The sequence below is a fragment of the Homalodisca vitripennis genome, chromosome 5 (assembly GCF_021130785.1).
Source record: "Homalodisca vitripennis isolate AUS2020 chromosome 5, UT_GWSS_2.1, whole genome shotgun sequence".
In the NCBI taxonomy this organism is placed as follows: Eukaryota; Metazoa; Arthropoda; class Insecta; order Hemiptera; family Cicadellidae; genus Homalodisca; species Homalodisca vitripennis.
The window spans coordinates 155,137,326-155,163,094 of NC_060211.1; the positions used below are offsets into that span (position 1 = coordinate 155,137,326).

General features: G+C 33.4%; 1 protein-coding gene across 2 annotated transcripts in view; it reads left to right on the forward strand.

The window, feature by feature from the left end:
* Positions 1 to 20,899, forward strand: part of LOC124363048 (gastrula zinc finger protein XlCGF17.1-like) — a 36,006-nt gene extending 15,107 nt beyond the window's left edge. Inside the window, exon 3 of one of the 2 annotated variants that reach the window (XM_046818113.1) lies at positions 19,538 to 20,899. In XM_046818113.1, coding sequence (XP_046674069.1) covers positions 19,538 to 20,723 — 1,186 coding nt within the window. In that variant the 3' untranslated portion in view covers positions 20,724 to 20,899. Of the gene's footprint in view, positions 1 to 1,078; positions 2,340 to 19,537 lie in introns of those variants that run through there. The other variant, XM_046818114.1, reaches the window with a different exon arrangement.
* Positions 20,900 to 25,769: the final 4,870 nt, after the last annotated feature.

The window sequence follows — 25,769 nt, forward strand, 5'->3', positions numbered from 1 at the left end:
ATATTTACATCACTACAAAATGTAAATTTTCAAGATATCCATCACTCAAATCGTCGTCACTAATCACATCCACACCATTTGCAACTAGGTTACTAATTATTGTATTTTCACTTACGGGAGACTTTGAACGATGTCTTTTACTCATTTTGAAATAAAACAAATAATAAACTAAACTTTAACTGCCGTACTTTATACTGCTTTAACCTAAAACTGTGAAGAAAACGGAATATTCACAATCACGTGATATACAGCTGTCTGCAACAAGCGTGAGCAGTCAGTCGAGATGAACTGCAATTGCTCAGTCACAGACTGACAAAATACGAAGTCAAACCATTACAAACTAATTAACTAATATATTTCGATGCAAAATATCTTTGTGCACAAGTCTGTGAAATTTCAAAGCATTTGGTGAAATAGGTGGCCAGTAAAGTAATAAAAAGTGCACGTCCGCACTATACGGACGTCGGGAGTTGACGCCATTTTTACGACGTCCGTATAGTACGGACGTCGGGGTTAAAAGGGTTAAAAGATGACAGAACATAACAAAAGTCTGAAGTGTCAGGTCAACCTTTTGACTCCAAAATAATTAGAGTTCTCCCTTGGACCAAGAAGAACCAATGTACTAAGTCTCTAAAACCTTTCTATCAAGAGGTATCACATAGAAGGACAGACAGTAACACAATTTTAAGAAGAATCAGTCAAGTCAATAATAATTTTGAATAAATTTGATTTATACTTATTTGATTTCTTAGATGTTAATTACATTGAATGATGGCAATGAAAAGTTGATGTAACCAAATATGTAATTATGAAGTAAAACCATGAAAAACAATATGTTCCAAGACATACTTCTTTTGCTTGTTCTTGTTCTATAATTGCAGTATACATCCATCTTGATATTAAATTGCTACATTTTACAATTTTTTATGAACCAAAAGGGTTATCTGGTAATTTTTACTCTTGAATGTAGAAAAATTGAGTTAACAATTTGTTTGAGTTTTTGCCCCTTTCTTAAATGGTTCTTAAAGAAATTGAACCAAGTTGTAGTATTTGAGTTTAAAAGTTATGTGTTTTTTAGGATTAGGAAGAATGAGGTTGGACTTGAGTGCGGTAGTGATGTGATTGAAGATAGTAAAAAGAACACAGAGTTCAGCACAGAAGAATCAACAAGTTGTCAGGAGTGTGGTAAATACTTCAAAACACAATTTTGGTTGGAGAAGCATTTACTTCACCACAAATTTAGGAGAAGTTTTGAGTGTGATTTGTGTGGTAAAGCCTTCAAACGAAATTCAACTCTCAGAGCTCATAATCGGGAAATTCATTCTCCGACAAAAAAATTCTCATGTGATCAATGTAATTATGCAACAAATAACAAAACAAACTATGAAAGTCACAACCGAGTAAAGCATGGAGATATCAATAAAAATGGAATTAAATGTGATTCCTGTGATAACAGGTTTGTCAATAAAGAAGATCTAGTACGCCATAAAATTAAAGTGCACGATGCTCCCAGATTTCAATGTGATCTGTGCGATAAGTCCTACACATCACAACGGTATTTACATATTCATAAAGTGATACACAGACCTGATTTCAAACCACAGCATCAGTGTTGCGAGTGTGGTAAACTGTTTCCGAACGGTGGGCGGTTGAGTTCACATAAACGAAGGAATCATTCGGGGCTCACGTACCCGTGCGGGGAATGTGGGAAGAATTTGTCCAGTCCAGTGGCGCTACGAGATCATGTCACGCAACACTCCGGCGAGAAGACACACACATGTGGTGACTGTGGAAAGGTGTTTGCAACGTCCAAGTACCTGCGGATCCATGCGCGAACGCACTCTGGAGAAAAACCTTACTCCTGTACTGAATGTAGTAAGTCTTTCACACAACGCACCAGCCTCATAGTACATTGTAGAAGGTTCCATGCTGATGTAAAACCGTTCTCTTGCCAAGAGTGTCTAAAACAATTTGTAACCAGTACATTGCTCAAGCAACATATGAAAGGACACCAGACAACAGGAGCTACAGAAGAGAACCATCCCAGATCCTGAACTCTGGGAGAAATAATTATAAATCTCCACTCATTTCAGAGCCAGTGTAAATGAGGTAAATAATATTTTGGATTTTGAACTTGGTTAAATGTTTGGTGACACAGCTGCTCAACGGACAGTTATTTTATGTATCACAGCATGATTTCAACATCTTAACTTCAGAACCAAAATGTACATGAAACCAGAGATTTAGAGTTTGTTTATTTGAATTTAACCATTCAAATATTGATTGTAACAACATTGTAGTTTAGTTAGTCACAAACAATGAAACTTTATTTCAATACATTTCCTATATCTTATTTCATTTCTCATGGACTGGCCAATCTAGGACCAATTGAATGAGAGGGACTATTAATGTATATAAATTACTCCATAATAGTGTGATAAAACATACATTTATCTAAAGAACAAATTTAACAATGGTGGTTAACAAAACCAATTAGAGTGCAAAAGTTTCAATCTATTTATGTTCTTAAGTATTAGTTTTTATTGTGATGCATATATTTGTTATAATAACTAAGCAATACACAAATGTTGTGACATATGTTTATAGAGATTTGTTGAAAATAATATTTTACTCTCATTAGGTTTGGCTTGGTAGTGTGTACTTATTGTTCATCGCAGCCAGCATAAATTTGTTGACCTGCCTGAAACTTAAGTTTTAACTGTAGAGAGAAACTTTATAGGTGTAGTCATTTGTGCAGCTGGGCTCTTGATTAGGTTCCTGCATTATGTTGTGTGTAGGTGATTTGTTATCTATACTTGACAAAGTTAATGGGTTCTGATGTAACAATCCTCAAACAATTTATTCATCTTCTCTTCACTAAAGTAAAAAGTGAAATTTAACTCTCAATTTCAATTCTTGAAATATTACATTCCCACATAAAACCATTGAAAGTATAGTACAACCAAATTAAAATGTTGTTAATTTATATTTTTTGTCTCTGTTGGTAAAATTTCATCTTTGCCATTTGTCCTCTGTTGTATTTAATGTAGACAAAACTGCAACAGTTCTCTTGGCACTCATAAAATTTTTTACTGAGATTTGCTGTGTATTGGGAGCAAGTGGGAACTTACTTTCAAATATGTTAAGGGAATTTTTAGGTTTTTATCTCAATATGTTTCTCATTAAAAATACTTCTATAATTTTCATTAGGTGGCAATTGTAATCAAAGTAAAATTGTTCTTTTTATGAAAAAATATATAAATTTCATTTTTATAATATTGAATTGGGAAGTTAATTCCTGTGAGGTGCTACTTAGATGTATTAATGAAGCTTTTACACAGTTGAACGAAAGCCCTGTTAAACTAAAGAAAGCAACAAGAACGAGTAGAAAACTGATTTAAAGTCGGTGCACACTTTTGAAAATTGACTGTAATTTGGTTGATTAAGTTTAGATTAATAATTTCCAGTTAATTTTACATGGTGAGCTGAAATCCGGGCGAAATCTTTCGCTAGCTGTAACTTGCTTACAAATCATTACCGGACCCATGTTTATATAAATCTTTTTCATTATTTTTACATGTAGAATGAGCTCCCAAAGTTTCTGCATATCTTCGTAAATCACCCTGTATAATTATTTTATTATAACTTTTATATTCCTAAAAATATTTTTTGAAAATTATTGGCTACAATTAGTTATTTAATTAAATCTTTTAACAGATTTAAACAATGTTTAAGTTTAGCCTTAAAAGGTAATTTGAATATTAAGATTAAGTGGATGACGTAACCAAAACTTTGACTCCTATGTTGTGACATCTGAAGTAGAAAAAATATGTATAAGGCCGGCCATATTATATAATAGAGGTATAAAGCAGAGGTTTACCTCTATTGTATGTCTCAGGAGACAAACTTCGGTGTGGCCTCCATGTCCATTGGACTCCAAGAGGTGAGCTAGGCAAAAATTGAAACATCGTATTTTCTACCGCTTGAGGTGACCATGTCATTGTATGTGTGTGGGTCGGTGAGATTTACTTCCAGGTCAGTTGTTCAATGTTCCTCATGGCAAGCATTGTGTTATTTGAGGATAACATGATTTTGTTTGGAGATTCTTAAATGTTAATAGAACTTTCTTGTTACAATTGTAATAAAACGCCAGTACTAACATCACTAAATGGTTATCAAACAGAAGGCTTCTGGGAAATCTTTAAGCTTAATGATTGACTGGAATTTATATAGATATCTTTCCATTTCTCAGTTATATAATAAATTAATGATGAATTAATGTTGCCTTAAGGATTGTTTACCCCTTTTTACATCCGGAAGCGTTGCAAATGATTTACAATATTTTTTTGTGGTTCTATGAAAATATATTTTGAGATATGCCATATGTTCAAATGTTTATATCCGGATTATCAAGGGTCTTTTCACTTATAAAATCTGGTAGGAAGCCTTCATTTCATTGGAATTCTAACTTTTCTATCACTTGTTACATTCAAAACTATTCTATTTACTACATACAATTATCAGAAACTGTTGGAGAAAGTTATACTGATTTCGTACTAGGTGATGGTGACCTACTTACTCCTATTTTCACCATCTTGTTCTTTCCATTAGGGTAGGGGCTCGTATTGGAGTCCTTTATTTTAAGAGATTGTCTCTGAAAACAAGTAAACAAAAATTCAAGGGTGATATTGTAGCATTATGAGTTTTGATTTTTTTGTGCTGAAGAAGTTTTGTCTAACTGATATATTTCATTATTATTTATTTAATTTTATGACTATTTTGTTTTTTAAATTTATATTAGTTTTTGTGTAGTGCTACATTAAATTTTATGGTTGATATCTGAAATGTACTACTGTTTGTACCAATGAATTAATAAATGAACAATTTAAAAAACTCAATATACTTCTATACAATATACTAATTGACAAAATTTTACCAGGAGGGAACAATAAATCAAGAATTCTGTTCTTGAATGCAATAGTATGTCTTGAGTTTTTGAAGAGATATAAGTTTGAAATTTAATGACAAAAAAGCAGAGATTAAAAATTGTTTGAAATAGTTTGGAAAAAGTTAAAACTTCATAACCGATAATTGGATAAGGTATGAAACTTTCTGGTCTCTTGTAGAGTGTTTTTATTCTATAACAAATATGATTCATCATACCATGATACAGGGTTTGTTCAATAAGTATTGGAACTGGTTCGCTGTATCCTTAACGGAGCAGTGGTGGGGGGTCCGACCGATTGACTTCGGTAGAGGGTGCTATCCTCTTCGTTAGGGAGGAGACCAGCTTTTCAGTCTGAACCGTCCACAACAATGTAACAGAGGATCTTGCGATGAGGAAAGTGTGCGTGAAGCTGGTGCCGAATATCTTCAGCGAGAAACAAAAACTGTTGCGGGTAGAAATTTCACAAGTGATCATGGACAGTGTGCAGGAAGATGAAGATTTTCTCGACGTTATTACTGGCTATGAATGGATGTTCGAGTACGATCTGGAAACAAAACGTCAAAGCTCAGAATGGCACAAAGAGGAGTTCCTGCGTCCGGAAAAAGCTCGGATGTCCAAATCAGCATAGTTATGTTGATTGTTTTTTTCCACCACTGTGGCATGGTTTACAAGGAGTTCATGGCTACTGGAACGACCATAAGTGCTACATTTACATGCAAGTACTGACACGCCTGCGAAATCACGCAACGTGCGTGCGACCAGCCATTGCGATGAATTGGAAACTACACGGTGCGATTGTTGTGTGGCAGCTGCTGACAAAATTTGCCATGGCAACATTGCCTCACCACCCGTACACCACAGACCTGGCTCTAACAGACTGTTTCTTGTTTCCGTAAATGAAAAGGGAGCTTAAAAAACATCCGTTTGACTCTGTTCAGGTGGTTTAAGAGGCAACAGAATTGACGTTTTCAACAGTATTCTGGAAACCAACTTCTAGCAGGCTTTTTACAAGTGGCAGACATGCCAAACTAATTGTATTGATGCAGGAGGAATGTATTTTGAAGATTATGAAGTAACTGTAATGATACCTACAATAAATTATATTTTTTTTAAATCAGTCCTGATACATTGAACAGACCCTGTATGACTTGAGTCTGAGATATTTTATATTTTAACTAGTCAATACCACATTCAACTCTCTGGACCCTAGATGATGATTTAACTGTATATGTAAATGTGATTCTTCATCTCCACCATGCGCTCAATTAAAAAATTCTTTCACAAAATACCATCTTTTCCTCTCCAATAATAATACTTATAAATGGACATTTTAGATCAAATTTATCATTCAGGGACCATAGTTAAGAAATCATGATGTTCTGTATTTTACTTTTATGCATAGCTGACATTAAATACAATAACTAAAAAAATTTCACCAATTAAAAACACATTATAAAAATATTTCTCAATAGAAATGTATTAGTGAATTCTGTATGATTTGATATTATTGTAGTATTTAATTTTTAAATGAAATTTGTTGTAATTTAGTTTAAAATTTTTAGTCAGTTTCATGTTGGTATAGGTATGGTTAGAATAAACCATGAAATATAATTTTTCAGATGCCTTAACTTTGAAAGAGTGTATTTTTGAACAAGATTTTTTAGAACAAGTGATATTTTTGCCTTTTGTATCTATCCAATATGTTTGTCACTATTGTTCAGACATATTATGGGATGTGTAATTAAAGTTTTAAACAAAATAGTGGGGAAGGGAAGAAAAATGTTTATGTTTAAGTAATTTAAGTAGTATGTATTAATTTTATTGACCTTAGTTCTAAATGCCTTGTAAAATTTGTCAGTACATATAATGTATTAGACTATAAGAATATGATATCTTAGACAGTTTTTTTTTATTTTATACAGTTATAAATAAATAATATTCTATTTTGACTTTGCCTTTCTTATTTAATTTTGACATATATTAAACCATTTTACTGTGTGTGATAATGTATGTAACACATTTTAAAACATAATGGAAGAATAGCACTAAAAATAAAAATTGAATTAAGTACCTATATTATATTGAACGAAACTAAAACATGTTTTTAACATGACTTTTAATAATGTAAAACCATTTGTTATAACTTTTTGTAATAATTCTTTACAGGGTGTTGTTGAAACATTAGCATTTTAGTTTTATTAAAGGAGAAGTATAGGAATAGGATTTTCTTTGAAATTTGGGTTTGATTATAAGAATTTTGGCACCATTTGAGATCTTTTTGTTTGTTAATATTTTGTCACCAAATTAGATAGAACACTAGAGGTAAAAAATAGGCAGCATTTTGGAATAGGACAATATACATATAGTGTTTAGCAGAGGAATAGGGTAGTTTTTATATAGATTATAGTTGGAGATACACAAAAGTTTGGTTGTGGCTAAGCTCCTAATTCCCCAAAGCAATTTCAAAGACTTTGAAATGATAGATATTGTGTGTTTATTTTAGAAAAAATTAAATGACTCTGTTGTGCAAAATTAGCAACTGTTTCCTCATCACTTTGAGGATGATTGCCAAGACATATTCTCAGCCTTAACACAATATTGAGGTGGATGACTACTAGCAACTCTGGGTTGACAGTACCAGCTTCAAATAAGAATTCACCCAAACATGTTCCAACCTCTGTGCTTCCCTGAATTTTGTTTTTACTTTGTCAGCAGCATGAATGGATATAGTTTCAATATATATCAAATCAAAAAAATCTTTATTCATCAGATATATACACTAAGTATACAATTGAATAGTGTCCAAAGACACGCAGTCTGTACATCTTAAAACTACTAATACAAGTACATCTAAATCTACGAGGAGGTGGAAAAGTACTCCTCCAAAGAATACAATGCCTTGTTTATCAAAAAACATTTAACTGTGTTTTTGAATATTCTCAGATTAGTTAAATTTTTTATACTAGTGGGTAGATGTTTAAAAAATTTCAGCCCCATGTATGATGGTTTTTTCTCATAATACTTTAAATTGTGATGAGTTGTTACAATGTATTTTTTATTTCTGGTGTTGTATGGATGAGGTTCAAGATTTAATTCATTACTTATTTGATTATTTTTTGCAATTAGAATCGTGTCAAAAATATATTGGACATATATTGTTAGAATTTGTAATTCTTTAAATTTCTCCTTTACTGTTTCATTGTAATCTAGTCTCAATATAATTCTAATTGCCCTTTTTTGTAGTTTAAGAATTTTATCCATATTTGTTTTTGTCGTTGCACCAAAGGACATATTCCAAAAGATAAATGAGAGTGGAAATTTGCAAAATATATATTTCTTAGTGTTTTTTGGTTACAAAAAAACGACATCCTATAAAGAGAAAATATTCCCGAGCTTAATTTTGATAATATTTTATCCACATGTTTGTCCCAGCTTAAATGTTGATCTATTGTTAGGCCGAGAAATTTTGTGCTTTTTTTACTCTCAATTTCTTCTGAGTTGTACGTAATTAATGGTTCGGATATCTGTTTGTTGTTGTATGTTTTAAATCTTACAAAGTTAGTTTTTTGAGCATTTAACATTAATTAAGTTGTGCTGCTTAAAGAAAGTTCCAATATTTTCTAATTCAATGAAAGTTATTATCTCAACCTGTTCAACAGTATTGGCTGCTACTTTAAGATTTGAGTCATCTGCATAAAGACACAGATTATTTTGGGGTGCACGTGTGAGTGCGCTCCCTACATCATTTATATAGCATAGGAACAGAAGAGGGCCCAAAATCGATCCCTGAGGGACACCATATCTAATCATTTCAGTTTCTGAAGAAACCTTTAAGACTCTATTTTCATACGTTCTATGGGTAATTTCTACAAATTGGCATCTATTGTAAATGTACGATTGAAACCACTTAATTGCATTTTTTTGTATTCCTAATGATTGTAATTTAGTTATCAGGTGAGAATGGCTTACACTATCGAATGCCTTAGATAGATCCATAAAGATTCCTGCTGTATATTTACCTTTGTCTACTGATTCGATTATAGACTCAACAAAAGATACAGCAGCGGTTATTACTGATTTTTGTGGTCTAAAACCGTGCTGAATATTAGTTAGTAATTTAGAATCCTCTAGGTATGTTATTAATTGTTTGTTAACTATTTTCTCATAAATTTTTGAAATTATCGGAAGAAGGGAAATTGGGCGATAGTTTGACACAGTTTCTGGACAGTTTTTCTTATGGATTGGTATGATTTTTGATCTTTTAAGCTGATTTGGGAAAATCCCTGAAACAAATGATGAATTTATTAAGTGGCTTAAAATTTAGATTAAATACTGTTTGGTATTTTTGATCACTTTTATAGGGATTTCATCATATCCGGCAGAGTTTTTGTTCTTGATTGAGTTTGTGGTTTTTTCCACCTCCTCTGCATCAACAAATTTAAAGTTAAAACCTTTTCTAATACATTGTGCTTGTTCCTTTTCGCTAACTTCCGTATTTTGACAATTAAATTCACTGATCTCCTGAACTACAAAGAAAGTATTTATTAAATACATTAGATACAGTTTTAGGACTATACCAACTTTTATTTCCCTCTTGCAAGGAGATGTTTTTAATTTCATTCTGATTTTTTTTGCCCAACTTCAGAGTTAATAAGTGCCCACACTGTTTTTTGTATATTTGTAGATTTTTCTATTTTATTTTCAAAATAATCGGTTTTAGCTTGTGTTAATTTTATTTTATACTCACATTTTCTTTGTTTCAAGTCTTTATTTAAAAGAGCATTTGTCTTTCCTCTAGTTTTTTTAGCCAATTGTATTTGTTCTTTTTTGTCATTTTTAAGATCTTCTGAAATCCAATTTTGTTTACAAATTTTTTCAGTAACTAAGGTTTTAGGAAAAGAAATATCAAAATAATATTGTAAAGTATTATGAAACTCGTCATATTTTTTTTCAACAGAGGCCATGTAAACGTTTTCCCAAGCTTCATTTTTTAGGAGCCTATTAAATTCACTCATGTTTTGGGCTGAAAACTTGCGTATTTTGCGCTTTATAGGTAATTTTTTTTCGACTTTTATCTTTGGATTGTGAATATGCAGCAATTGTCCGTCATGATCTGAAAGACAGATTATTACCCCCTCTACAGTTAGTAAGGAATCATGACAGTTTTTTACTATGAAATTATCAATTGCTGATGTAGAATTTTCTGTTACTCTTGTCGGAAAATTGATAAGATACCTCATGTTGTGACTTTTTAATATATTTTTGAATAATTTGAGTTCATGGTCATTGTTTAAAACATTTATGTTAACGTCTCCCCCTATAACTATATGATCAAATTGTTTAAAAAAATAGTCAACTAATATGCTTAACCTATCTAAAAATACTACACAGTCTGACCTAGGCGATCTACTCGTATATACCCCTATAGCCAACATTTTAAAGGAACCAACTCTATAGCTACAAGCACTAAACTCAAACTGTTTTTCTTCGAGTAACCTGTCTGACAAAGATTTAGGTACTTCCACCCGCTTCCAATTTAAACCCTCCTGGCAGAGCATCATGACTCCTCCTTTAGCAGTGTTCTCTCTACAGTAAAAACTGTTAATTTTGTACCCTTGTATATTAAGTCTATTCACTTCATTATTTTTCATATCATGTTCGGTTAATATTACAATCTGAGGATTTAATTCATCTAGGATGACTAGTAATTGTTCAATTCTTGAAGCTAGATGTTGTATATTTTGGTGGAAGATTGTTATTAAATGTTTTACTTTTGCTAACCTGCTGGATGAGTCAGTGCTACAATAGAGTTTAAAGAAGAAACGGGTGTTGAAATCAGTGGTTCTGCAAGTTGTGGTGTATTGAGTTGTGTGTTCTTCAGTGTAGTGAACTGTGGTGTGCTGTGTTGTATGTCCTGGTGTGTTATGAGCTGTGGTGTGCTGTGTTGTATGTCCTGGTGTGTTATGAGCTGTGGTGTGCTGGGTTGTGTGTCCTGGTGTGTTGTGAGCTGTGGTGTGCTGGGTTGTGTGCTGGTGTGTTGTGAGCTGTGGTGTGCTGGGTTGTGTGTTGTGATGAGCTGTAGTGTGCTGGTGTGTTGTGAGCTGTGGTGTGTTGGGTTGTGTGTCCTGTGTTGTGAGCTGTAGTGTGCTGGGTTGTGAGCTGGTGTGTTGTGAGCTGTGGTGTGCTGGGTTGTGTGTCCTGGTGTGTTGTGAGCTGTAGTGTGCTGGGTTGTGTGTAATTTTTAATATTTACATGACTTTTTTCTATAAGGTAAGCCAAGTCTTTAGATGTTGTGCTGGTCTCTGGTTGAAGAACAGGTGAAGATTCTTGTAGATGGTATTCATCAATAATCTGCTGAAGGCGTTTCACAAAGTAATTGAAAGGCACGCCATTGTATAAGGGCCGGTTTGCACGTTGATAGTAGCAAACTATGTCGACACTTGCTCCTGTAGTTTTTTGAAATTCTGTGAAATTTTTTATGAAGTGATTCGGCCAAATTTGATCTCTTACGCATCCCATTGCTGAGCATATAAGTCGCTTCAGTTTTCTTTTTCTGAATTCTTCAATAAATTGCAAGAAGGCAGCATCATAGTCGAAAATTGTTGGTTTTCCATTGAATTCCGGTTTAGTAATCAAGCTGAACACACTTCCTCCATCCTCGATCTTCTGGTAAGCCAAGTGACTACTAATACAGTCTGAAGGTGAGGGTTTACCAAAGGCCTTTCTAAAGTCTACTGCCACACCTGCACTTAAACTTCTCTCATATTCAAGATCGGCAGATATGGTGTGGGCAAACCCAACTCCTTTATCATTTTTATATTTATTTATCATATTTCTCATGTTGGTCTGGATGATTTTTATGGGAGATAAATTATCTTGTTTTTCTGTTACAGATTTTTTGTTAACACTTTTATACAGCAAACTTGTGAAGTTCCTGGCTACCACATATTTTCCTCTTTTGTTTAGATGTAATCCATGTGTAGTAAACAGGTGTCGCGACAGGAGATGTAATGGAAGGAGTTTTATTCTTGTGTTTTCTTCTGCAATCCTCTCCAACTCTGAGTTAACTTTGGAAATTTTTATATCCAAATGAGATACGTCGTGTCTCATAGGTATAGTGCTTAATATTAGGTTGGTGTGCTGGGTATTTTTTATCAGAGTGAGAACTTCATTCACCAAACATTTCTCGCCAGTAGATTCTATACTATTTGTGCCAGCTATAACCAAAATATGATCATCCTTCCCTAAAATTTTACTCAAATCTTGCACATCCTCCGTAACTTTCTTAAAGTCAGCACCTGGCCTAACATAAGAACAAACATTTACGGTTGCTCTTTGTTCTATGAGATGTCCAATATTACGGCCATGACTGTCAGCCAATATGATTAATTGTGGTCTGTTTATTTTTGAATTAATTATAGGCAGAGACGAATTAGCTTTGCTGCTTTGTATTATATTCTTTTTTTTCTGTTGAAGAACGTTTTTTTGTCCATTAAATGATTCTTCCGACTCTGTAGATTCAAAGTCTGTTAGCAGGTTAAAACGATTCCCCAAAGTGATATTCGTCCTGGAAGGAGGAAAGTCAGACTTATTCTCCGCAATCCTAGGCTGTATATTTTTTATTTCAGATGACATTAAGGATGGGAAGCAGTGAAGACAATTTTGGTTTATATTCATTTGCTTATTCAGTTCTTGTTCGGTTTTCTCAAGATCGTTTTCAAGAAACTTAATGGCTAGTCTGAGATCTTTATTTTCAGCTTTATAATTACTTAATTCTTGCTTCAGAATTGTTGTATGAAAATCTTCATTGTTTAATTGAGTTGATACTTCATTTTGGGTTTGTTTTAATTTAGCTGTTAGATTTTGTTCTTCAAGCAAAGACTTTTCTAACGTTAAGCATTTGTCTGTTAGGGCGTTGAGCTGACAAGTTAGATCTAGGTAAGAAGGCGTGTTAACAGCTACATCTTTTTGGTTCTTGATAAAGTGGGGGCTCTGAAAGCTTGTTTGAATCGGTGTGGACTCACATCCCTGATTTGAAACAGGTGTTTTCAAAGAAGGTGTTAGTGTTTCTCTGCGTAAGATAGGTGTTTTACTTAAAATCTTGTTAGATGTATTTGCTGTTTTATTTGCGGCGTTTGAGCACTTCCAATCCTTCTCTATCTCTAGTAAGGCTAATCTGTAATTTACTCTATGCTTCCCTGTCACTGATTCTACAGTATATTTTAATTTATTTTCTTGGTAATGACATATATCGCTTCTGTTAAGATGGGCAGTCTCATTTGTGGCAAAAAAATTCACACTATATTTGACAACAGTTTTAAATGTTTCTTTATCAATTTTTACTAATTTTGCAGGCCAATATGGGAAGCCCCTAACTTTGGCAAAAATAAGATCACCCACCACAAAATCATTATAACTGGGCATTTTTATTACTATATTATTTTATTCTATATATTTTTTGATTATTATTTAAATATGTACAAATTAAAATGGACAGTAGGTTAGGGTTACTTTTATTAAAACCACCCAATGTATGAACTTATTCCTAGTGGCTACTCAATTCACCACCAATAGATAAGAACACAATTTTAAAGAAGTGACTTTAAATATTGTATTTAACAGTTGTAAACACAAGGGAACCAAAGGTGTCCAGTTCAAGGTCAAAGGTGAGCTCCTCTGAGATATGATTCAATACAGACAAAGTCACAAAACACAGTTGCCTCATCATGTTTGCACAGGTGTCTCTGGTCGCTCCATCTTATCAGACTGACTCACGTAGTAGTGACAATCATTAACATTAAATTTATAGTATTTTGTTAAAAATGTATTACAGTTAGGTTCCAAAAAACACACAAAACAAATCTAGAAGCCCTCTAGACAGCTTATAAATGTCTCCTTAAGCATTTATTGCAGTTTATTTCAATTTCACAAGTGTCACTCTATTACCTGTGAATGTTACCCTATTACCTCTATTACCTATGAATATAGTATGCTGGAAATAGTATCAAGAATGTATTAGTATCCAAAAATGAGCTGTGTATAAGTAGAAGTAAACATTTCCAAACGTTAAAATTTTAAAAATATCTGAGGCCTGTATTTTCTCCTTTATATTGCTTAAAATTTAGCCTTCATTAACCTGACAGAGCCTTCTTAAAATGATGTTGTCTGTCCATTTGTTTGCTGTGCGACGACTCTTGACGGAAAGATTCTAGAGTACATAGATTCAATTTGATTAAATTAAATTTAACTAATCAAAGCACAAGTGTACATGAATTGTGTCAGACTTAACTGTATTATATACAATATGTGTGCATAAAATAGCAGAAACTTAAATAATTTAATTGAAACATTAGTAAACCCATCAGACAAAAAACTCCTCCGATGAATAAATAGGCTTTCCAATTAGAAATGGTTTAATTTTCTTTTTGAATATGTTTTAGTTTTCTATGTTTTTTAACTCACAATGGCATTTTTAACTCTAGTCTATGATCATAAGCTGGTTGCTGACTGTTTCTTATGTAATAACTGTGGGAATTTCCCATTTTGGGTAGTTAGTCTAAATTTCCCTTAATATGAATTAACAACTGATAAATGTACGATCCATAAACAGTAGCAAATCCTTCAAATCAATAGAATTTATGACAGAGTCAACAAAATCTGTACAAGCACTCACAACTGACTTTCCCTTTCTAAAACCAAATTGTTCGATATCAAGGACATCCAAGGATATTGCTTTCCTCAAGGTACTTGGTAAGCTGTAAGCACATAACTCTCTCATAAATTTTTGCAAAGAAGGATATTAAAGATATCGGTCTATAATTTGCCAAACCCTTTGGATCTCTATTTTTGAAGTATGGTTTAACCTTGGATATTTTTAATTTTTCAGGAAAAATGAATGACGAATTTATTAAATGGAGCAGTGAGTTGAGCAAATTCTTACGGCAGTGTTTGATGACTGTGATGAGAACTTTATCCCATCCACAAGATAATTTGTTATCGAAATTCTGTATAATTTTGTCTAACTCCTTATAACCAATTTGCTTAGGAGAAAAAGGAAGAATAATATCACATGCTTTTATTTAAAATTATAGAGATTGAGATTACTACTGACTACATTAGGAACTACACTTTTCTCAACTACACTAATAAAGTAATCATTAATATTTTGACAGACTCTGTTTGGGTCGTCATTATCATTTGTGAAGAGGTCTAGTATATTTTCCTGTTTTTTGTTTTTACTACGAACTTTGTTATTGATTTTATTTCCTATGTAGTTTTACAATACATTTTTGGAATTCTTAACTAAACTGCAGTAATAACAGTTTTTAGTGTCTTGTACATTTTTCTTATAATCTATTTTTATTAATTTAAAAAAGTTATTATCATTTTATTTCCTATTAGTGAAGAAAAAATCCTATTAACTTTTGACACTAAAAATCAAAGTGCAGTTTGTCTATTAGCCTTTATATGCTATAACTCTTGGTAGAAGAGTTCTAGAGACTTGAAACTTAGTTTATAAGTTTCTCTTGTTCAGGGAAAGAACTGTTTTGATTTTGGGATTAAAAGATCATAGGACAGGCCATCCGTCTGACTGACTGTGTGATCTTTCATTACGTTTCTTAGAGACCTTCTATACTCTGTTGTATCGATTTATTAAACTATTATAAGTAGCAAAATATGTTCCCTGTCAAATATTGAAAAAACCCATGGGTTCAAGTATAAATGAAATGACTTGTATTCCGTTTTAATAATTAAATGTAACAGAGTTGCAAGCATAGAAAAGAGAAAAGAGAGACGGTCGACTGTCTCATAGCGTGATTGGACTGCTAGCTATCATTACCACCGGGTACACTCTTCATAGCGTGATTGGACTGCTAGCTATCATTACCACCGGGTACACTCTTCATAGCGTGATTGGACAGCTAGCTATCATTACCACCGGGTACACTCTTCATAGCGTGATTGGACAGCTAGCGACCATTGTCACTGGGTACACTCTTCATAGCGTGATTGGACAGCTAGCTATCATTACCACCGGGTACACTCTTCATAGCGTGATTGGACAGCTAGCTATCATTACCACCGGGTACACTCTTCATAGCGTGATTGGACAGCTAGCGACCATTATCACTGGGTACACTCTTCATAGCGTGATTGGACAGCTAGCTATCATTACCACCGGGTACACTCTTCATAGCGTGATTGGACAGCTAGCTATCATTATATTCTAATAGTGTCATTAAAGCAACAATAACAAATTCCATTAACTGTTTCTAATTATTAACATCTTTAGGTTAATAACAAAGGAACCACATTTAAGACTAAAAATTTTGGTTCAGATTATCTTTGGTAGCAAGTATTGCGAAACGTGGACGGTGTTTACATCTAAGAAAGTAAAATTTTATTTTAAGCTATAAAAAGTCTCCTTAAAAATGGGAAAAAGAAAATCTGTAAAGAATTACAAATTTTAAATTTATTTGGCAAAACATATGAATGTGTTATATCTTATCACAAATTACATAAAGATATAGTACTGTGTCCAGTAATACTCAATAAAAGACTGTGTCACTGTATGATGGCCTGAAAGAACAGATACTTATGATGGAAGAAGACAGGGATGGTGAACCTCGTAGTGCAGACTGCCTAAACAAACTCATGAAACTTTTACATCAAGAATCAAGAATGTTATTCCCATTGACAACTTTACATTGAATAGGCAAAGTCAACTTGTTTTTCTAATTCACACAAACAGTTCATTTTAATATTGAGAAATAAAAAAGGAAAACTCAATAGTTAGCACAATGATAACTATTACAAATAACTATTAAGAATATTTAACTTAGGTCAATTGCTTTGATAATTTATAAATATACAAGTTAAAATATACTTCAAAACAAATAACATATACAATCATTATAAAAAATGTACAATTTGAAAACATATAATATAAAATGTACTTTAATACATACTAAATAAAACAGTATAAATTAATAGGTTTTTCTAAAACTACTTAGTCACAATAGTTAAGAGCTAAAATTGTATATCAAAATTGCAATTCAAAAATTCATTTGTACTATGAAATGGGGAATAATCCAATTATATATGTTATGTTTGAAGAGTCTAAAACTAACATATTTTGCACTATCAGGCAGCCTATTAAAAAAAATAAATACAGTTTAGTTTGAAAGAGGTACCAGTTTTAGCCAGTCTTCGAGGAAGTACTATATTACGTTTATCTCCACCTCTAGTATTATACTGGTGAATATCATTTCTAGTTAGAAAATTCTGTAAATTCATTTAGGTATATAATAGTACCTGAAAAACATACAAATTTACCTCTGTGGGGATTTTGAGTTGAATGAAAAGTGGTTTACAGTGAGCAAGCGAACCCACTCCTGCAATGTTACGGACTGCCTTTTTCTGTAATAAAAGAATATTTACAGGAGGAGAATAGCCTCAAGCTAGTATACCATACAGTATATGTGATTGAAACAGGCCGAAATATGACATTCTTAAATATTCCAAGCTTACAGTGTTTTTCAATTTCCATAGTAGGTAATTTACTCTTGATATTTTTTTACAAACTGTTTCAATATGCAGGGACTATTGTAACTTAGAATCTATATGAAATCCTAGAAGCCTGACAGATTCCATGTTGATTTCTTGCTTAAGGCTTAGTGTTAGGTATTGTGTTTTTTTGAGGATTAGAAGATAGTTTATTAGAAGAAAACCAGCAAAGAGGTGCTCTTCTGCTTGTTTAGTGATATGTTTTAAATAATTAAGATTTTTGTGACAGGCCATTAAAGTGGTGTCATCAGCATAAATAATCGAATCTATATTTAAATTTTGAGGCAAATCATTGATATATACTAAGAAAAAGAAGGGACCTAGAACAGAGCCTTGAGGTACACCTGTCTCGATGGGTTTTATCGAAGAACTTTGATTTTTTACTGAAACAAATTGACTCCTCTTAGATAGATACGACTAAATTATTTTTAATGAGCTATCCTCAATACCGTAGAGTTTTAGTTTATTTAACAGAATATTAAATGGAACACTATCTAAAGCCTTACTAAGATCACATAGAACTACAGAAACTGAATCTTTTCTTTCAAAAGCATCCTAAGATAAATCAAATTAAGTACTGCAGAGGTATTAGATTCAACTATAGTACGAGACATATTTGAACTAACTTTTTAAGAATGAATTAAACTAAAGTGTTTCCTAAAAATAGAATCAATGTTTGCAGTTCAGGTATTTATACACTTACTAGCATCTACATGTAATTTCCTGCAGAATAACAAATTAAGCAGATCTCAAACTGAAAAAATTATGTAATTATCAGTAATAATAATAAACAAATGTAAACAGAAAATTTGTCATGAACTGTTATGTTGAATATTTGTAGGTTTTGATAAAGAAATCAAATATATAAAGGAGGAATAGAAATTCATCTTATATTCAGACCATCTGGTGGCTAGACTTGATGTACGATTTCAATATTTCTTAAATTTAATAGATCGAATTTAAGATAAGGATTCGGTTCAAATTAAATTCTTTTCCTTAAAGCAATTTTTTAAAATTGTTTTGGTTATGTTGAATTGCATGTGCAGAATGATCTTTCAGAATTTTGGTGGTCAATATCAAACCAATGATCAGTTATTCTTACTCTTAAAAGAAGTGATGGTTTTGCCAATATTGCATAAATTGGCAAACATACTTTACGACAATATAGGTTGCACCGAGAAGCTTACTACAGTAAAAAAGAATCTAATACCTATGCTTGTATTCCACTTCTGGTATAAGGGGTAGAGTGAAAAAACTAACTTTCAGCTGTGTTTTACTCTTCAATACACCTACATTGGTGCTAAATCTCTTCACTTTATGTTAAATGAAATGTACAAATGGTTTACAAGACAATGTGTGGACAAACCTTTACTGGCATACACCAAAACATATGAACTTTTCAAACTGTCCGTATTCACTAATAGTATTTACAATTAGTTTAATTAAAAGGAAATGTATGCCTATTTTGTGGGAACTCAGCTCACTGCTTTTGTCTGTACCCTCGGTATTTTTGGAAAATATGAATACCTGTAAACATGATACAGTACAGTATAGTATGCTCTTGCTTTTCAATCTCTGTTCGGTATATCATCCTGTTTCAATCTATAACCTACATCAATATTTATATATATACCTAATCAGTATCATAATCCTTATCAGTGAAAACAAAAGTGATGTCTCCTTGAAGGTTAAAAGAAAATTGCATTTATTGTATGGTTGATTAGTTTCTTTCCATTTGCTATAGTCACGGGCTATTGTGCTCACTTGTTTCCTCAAATTGAAGTCACGGAGTGAATATTTTGTTGAATCACAGTAGTGCCTGGTTCCTCCTTTTTGTCCTTCAGCAACCGTAAATATGCTTGGCACTTGCATTTCGTGACTCGACCAGCTATCAATAATATTGTCTATCTTTACTGTAAATAGATTTTCTTTAAATTGGTTTTTACAAAATAGAATCACTTGCATAGTCCTTATTTTAATGTAAAACTGCCATTGTTACATTTTAATTTAATTCTGTTGCAGAAAAAAGGACATAAATAGAAAGAAGAAAAAGCAAAAACAGCCAAAACGTGATCGTAAACATGCTAAGATTAAACATCTGGAACCAAAGGAAGATCTTGCTCTCAATGAAGATTATGAAAACGAAGAAATCCAGTTGGAACCCCTGGTAGACATAAGTGAATCAGATGAGCGAGTAAATCTCAGTTCACCGCAGACTTCGGAAGACGAGCTAGGTGAGCTTGAATGTAACTACTGTGGGAAGAATTTTCCTTCAAAACGGGTTTTGAGGCGCCACCTGCAGGTGCATAACTCGAGCAAACCCTACTCCTGTGATATATGTGACAAACGGTACAAGCGTCACTACGATATAACTATTCATAGGCAACAGCACACCACCAAGGAGAAACTCACTTGTGATGTTTGTGACTTCTCTTCATTCTACCATTCTGCAATTGCCAACCACCGTCGTAAGAGGCACTCGCAAGAGTACAAGCATTACTGTGATATATGTGGTAAAGGCTTCTACGTGAGCACGTGGTGGAAGGAACACATTAACTTTCATACGGGAGAAAAACCATTTAAATGTGAGATATGTGACAAGGCATTCATGTATTCGAGGTACCTCACAGCTCATATCAAGGACATGCATTCCACCCTGAACGGTTTGAAACCTGTAAATCGGTGCCCTTTCTGTGACAACTACTTCATCCACAAGAAGTCATTGAAGCACCACATCAAGTCCCACACAGGTGAGAACAAATGCCTCTGTGACATTTGTGGCAAAGAACTATCCAGCCGAGATCACCTCAAGGTACATCGACGTATCCACACCGGGGAAAAGCCAAACATGTGTAGTGTCTGCGGTAAGGCTTTCGCCAAGAGGTGTAACTTAATCAGCCATGAGCGGATACACACTGGAGAGCGTCCTTATGTGTGTGATCATTGCAACAAGGGCTTCAATCAGCTGTCTGCACTCGTTATTCACCGGAGACATCATACGGGACAACGCCCCTACGAATGCAGAGTCTGTCACAAGACTTTTGTCTGCCAGTCCACTCTCACCTCTCACCAAAGAAACAGTTGTGTTGGAGCAAAGCTGCCATCTGAAGCAACACACCAAGTCCAAAATGTGGCAGAACAGGTTTCTCTACGATATTTGCAGACAGGAGGTATCCAGCTGGGATCATCTGAAAATACATTGGTGTAACCACACAAGGAAAATGGCCAACACTTGTAGTGTCTATAGTAAGGCTTTCACCAATACCCAGCAGGGATCACTTCTGGTTGGTTCATACCTTCCAGTTGAACCCACCACTGGGCACAGCAAAAACTGATGTGTCACTTCAATCTGGGCAACCTTATAGATGTCCAGGAGCGGCACATCACTAACTGCAAATGTCGAGACTCTGGGGTTCATGGGCAATTCGATAGGTCTATTCTATTGTGGGGAGATGACTGTTGGAGTTGGTGGGGTTTGTTCCCTAACCTCAGAGGTTCTTGCTAACCTCAATAAGGGTGTGCCACCCCCCGCCTACTTTGACTGGAGAGGCTGGTTCAGAGCTGGCCTCCCCTTCTTCCGGGGGGACATGACTTTGAGATGTAGTGCCCTAATTCTTCCTCATTGATCTCGATAGGAGGCGGCCTCTATTCCCTAACCTGGCCCATCCTGAATATACTGTCACTCCGGAAGCAGCGCAAAATTTCTTACAGGACTAAGTGCAATTTATAAGCTTCTTGTCCTAAGAGAGAGAAAAAAACTCACCAGGAAGTATATTATTAGCAAAGCAGATATATCATCAGGAATGACCTTGTAGTCTGCGATTCTGGAGCTAATTTGCATTGTATCATTCAAATCACAACCTAAGTTGTGTATGCACCCAAATAAGTATTTTGTGAAATCAATGGAAGAATTTCCCATGAATGTAATTGATTAGCAGTTGTGCTAGCCTGGAGTCAAAAAAGGAAGGGTATCGTAAGGTTTACAAATGGTATATTTTTTTAGTCTGACACACATAAAACCAATCATGAGTCAGTCAAATAATAGTTATATGATTGTCAGTTAACGAGATAAAGAGATTGGAAGTTGCCAATTTGACCAAATAATCAGGTATAAGTATGATCTGCAAAATTTATCTTATGATATTTATAACCCTTTTGATACCCTACCAAATCTATTCCCAAAAAAATAGTATGGAAATTTCTCTACCGATTTCTTGAAAAACTGGGTTGTGTGTCTATACAATTCAAATGGCTCTCGACTCATGGGCTATTATGTCTATGACTACTTCAGCAAAGGTTTGTAACTCGTATTTGTGACACTTCAAGAATACAACATAGGACAGTGCCACTACGACTGCAGAGTTTATTGTAAAACCCCATTTGGCCACTCCATCCAAACTGCTCATCAAAGTAATAGTTGGGGTAACGTAAAGTCACCATTTCAAGTTTGCTCACTAAGTTTCCATGAGATTTTACCTAGTTAACTATTTCTGTAATTTATGCATAAGTTAAGTGAATGTTCACTGAAATAGCTATTTTCTTACATGTTAAACTGTAGCAATTAAAACTTTTCTTGGCCGAAGACTCTCATTGGATTTGGCTCTCACAGGTGTTATAGTCGTCAATTGAGTGCCAATTTTCAGATGATTTGAGGTTTCTCCTGTATAAATAGGCATTAGATTCTTTTAAAGTCTAGTTCTTGCAATATAAAGTATAATACACCAAAGCCTGAAACGACACAGCAGGAAAAGTTTTCTGCTTAGTCTCAAGGAACTGGCATTGTGTGTGTAACAGTGCACTGTGCGTATAGTAGTATTTTAATATGTGCTTCACTTGATTTTGGTGCAGAGTTTGGGATATATGTTTGATTTTTTTTACGTACGTTTCTGTCAAGTATAACTTTTGGCAAGTTCATCACCATGTTTAGTTGGTTTGTTTTTTATGTTTCAATTTCTGAAACATATAAAGAAGGCGAATTTCCAAAATTCTGTTTTCTTTTAAAATTACCGAAAGCCGTTAATGAGATTTATTAAATAAAGAATTAAAAACCATGATAAATCATTTTGATTGTCAATCCTGAGATATCTTTAAGTGATAGCGATAATAAGCTTTGAACTTAGAAAAAAAATTTGAAACGTCAAGACATCTTGACTTAGACACTTAATGCATGTTGTTTAACAACTTTACTCTGGTACTAGACAAGTACCATCTTTAGGGCAGCGGAATAATAGTTAGTTTGCATCTGCTGCAATCCATGTATTAACAGGTTACCCAGACATTTTAAAATGAAATAAAAAATGTCTGAATTAAAGAGGCGAAGTAGGAAATGGTTAATGGTGTAGTATAGATGTAAACAATGAAAGGTTTACCGTGCATTACAACCGTTAAAAACTTTTATCTACGTTTATTTACTGACCAATTCTTATGATCTAGGTGTCAAAATGTTTGTGATTAAATTGTAGCAAGTTTTAGTATTCTTTAAAACGTGTCTTATTAGTTTTTATGTTATTAAGCTTTAAATAACCACCATCAATAGTTTTCATCTTGATTTGAGCCTGCAAAAAATAATTGTCCCAAATTTGAGTTCTTGTCCCTACTGTCTTGTGAAATAAAAAATAAAAACTATACAACTCATACAGACGGTAAACGTAAATTCCAAGGAACGGCGGAGCAGCTGAGTTTTACAGTATACACTATATAGCACCTCATAAAACTAGTGAGGCATGGTTGTGAGTGAAGGTTCTGTATTTCTGTTGTTATCATGAGGCCAGTGAAGCTGATAATTCTTGGCAGAGGTACCTAAGAAGTAAAGAAGTACTGATAAAATTATATTTAGTTAGTTGAAATGAACATGCTCAAAAACAATGTAGGCACATTTTGTAGTTTTGTGCAACACAATGAAACTCAGCATAATACAGGGCTATAACACCCTGGTCCCAAAATTATTTTTGTGAATTATGTCTTAAAAGTACTGAATATAATGAATTATTATACATTACGAATACTACTATCATATCACCATGCGTCGTTGGTACTAATATTGGTTTATATATTTATGAATAAATAGGGTGTTGTCTGGTGCTGTCATGGCTTATAATGACAATGGTAATGAAACTATGAAACAGAATAATACAACATGTTTATTTGTATATCTGGTATTATAATAGCTAAGTAGAATCATATTTTATAAACAAATTGGTTTCATATAGAAGTTATACATTACCATTGTGATGTCATCATTACAGACATTGCAGATGAAGATCAATTTAAGCCACTGTTTTATGAGTCATCTTACCGTAATGTACCACCAGGATACATAAATACACTGACTCAGTAAATTTCCACTCAATACTGAGCAAAACATCTGAGATACTGGTGGAAATCCAAGTCAGCTCACTATAACAGCTGTTGCGCAGCAGTTGATATTAAAGTCAAACCATTAATAACTGAAACACTTTTAGGAAATGATTTATAGAAACAAAAGTCATTGTGGTATTAAAAGTGTAAATAAAAATGTTTTTTAAACAGTGAGTAAGAATAATATTAAATGGTGAAAAATTCCACTGCAAAATATAGACATTTATGTGATTCCGCCTTGGTATTGTATTATATTGATACCATTGTGGCATCACTGGGACAGAACATGTTAAGTGAAAGGAGAAAGTTTTCGTACTCTTATTCCACTTATTACTACTGTTATCAATTTACTTGACAAATCAGGTGGTGCATAGAAAAGTCCTTTCCATGTGCTTCAAGATAAATAATGTGTATGAAGGTAAAGGCAGATTGTACAAGACATTAGTTATTTTAAAAGAGAAGAGAGGATGTCTACAGATGTAGCTGTCAAAGTACAGCAAATTTAATGAAATGGTAAAAAAGGTTCTGAATAAAAATGTAAATTAAGTGGGTGATGATGTTTGTATGCGTGTACTCAAAAACCGTAAAACCATGAACTTTGTTTAATCTTGTTTTACATGTAAGAAAAGATATTGATGTTCCAAGTTTTGGAGGAGTCATGCCTAATAGTATAATGTTGTTTAATAAGTAAACTATTATTATGAAAGATGCATTTGCATTTTATTTTTAAGCTGTGATTTTGCATTGTAAAGCAAAGTATTGTTTGTGACTCACACAAAAGGCTCTTTTCTCTGTTGGCTTATTGCTTATTAGCTTCAATTACTACATAGACAATTTCAAGTTCATATAAAAAGAGCCCCTTTTTGGTGCTAGTGTTATGAAATGTACTTTCTATTGTACCTAACTTGGTGCTTGGAAACAGATCTGGGATTGTATTTTACCATTAAATGTGCTTTTTACTACTGTGGTGTTAATATGCAGTTCTGGAGACATGCTTTAGAAAGACAATAGGGACGGCTGTGTTTGGAAAATGGAAAGATGTACGAATAATTTATAGGTTATAATTTTAAGCATTAAATGCTTTTTGTTAAACATAATTTGGCAATGCTTTCATTTGTGATTGTTTTACTACTACATGCAATTTGATTGCAGTTTTATATTACTTAGCTATGTATCCTACATGTCACAAGGGTTTTATTTTTACCCGTTGATTGTACGAGATAAAGACTCAACTGAAGACTGGTTGGTTAGCAAAACCAACTTATATTTTTTTGATTGATAGAATATCATCAAATAGTGATACTACATAATTTAAATAGCCTAATTAAGTAATATGAGATGGTTTATTTAAATCAGTATTGTCAAGCAGTGTATGTGATATTTTATTATATTATTCTCATCTCATTTTGTAACTTGCTAGTTGAATAGTTGATACACTGAAAGTTTTAGACTATTGCTGTAATTTAGCTATATCTTTAAAAATAGTAATTATTTTATCTGTTTACATAATATTTTCAGTGTGTTATCTAAAAAGAAAAAACTTTTTGTCTGTGATATTAATAAAGCTTTTTGTTTTGAAATAGTATTCTTTCTTATTACAACATGTTATAGAATTAAGGACATAACATAGCAATAGAGAGAAGGATTGATTCAATGTGAATTTTGAGTTAAGCTCCATTTCACTTTACAATCAGTACATCTGAAATCTGATACTTTTTCAAGGACTAGACTCCTGGAATCTAGATTCAATGTGCATCTGAAGAGATCTATAAAGTCGACGATGAAGACATTCAAAACAAAATCTTTGTGATATTTTGATCTCAGAGACACCTAGACAACAAAAGAGCTTCGCCTGGCTAGCCAACAACCACCCAAGATAATTCAGATGAAGAGGTAT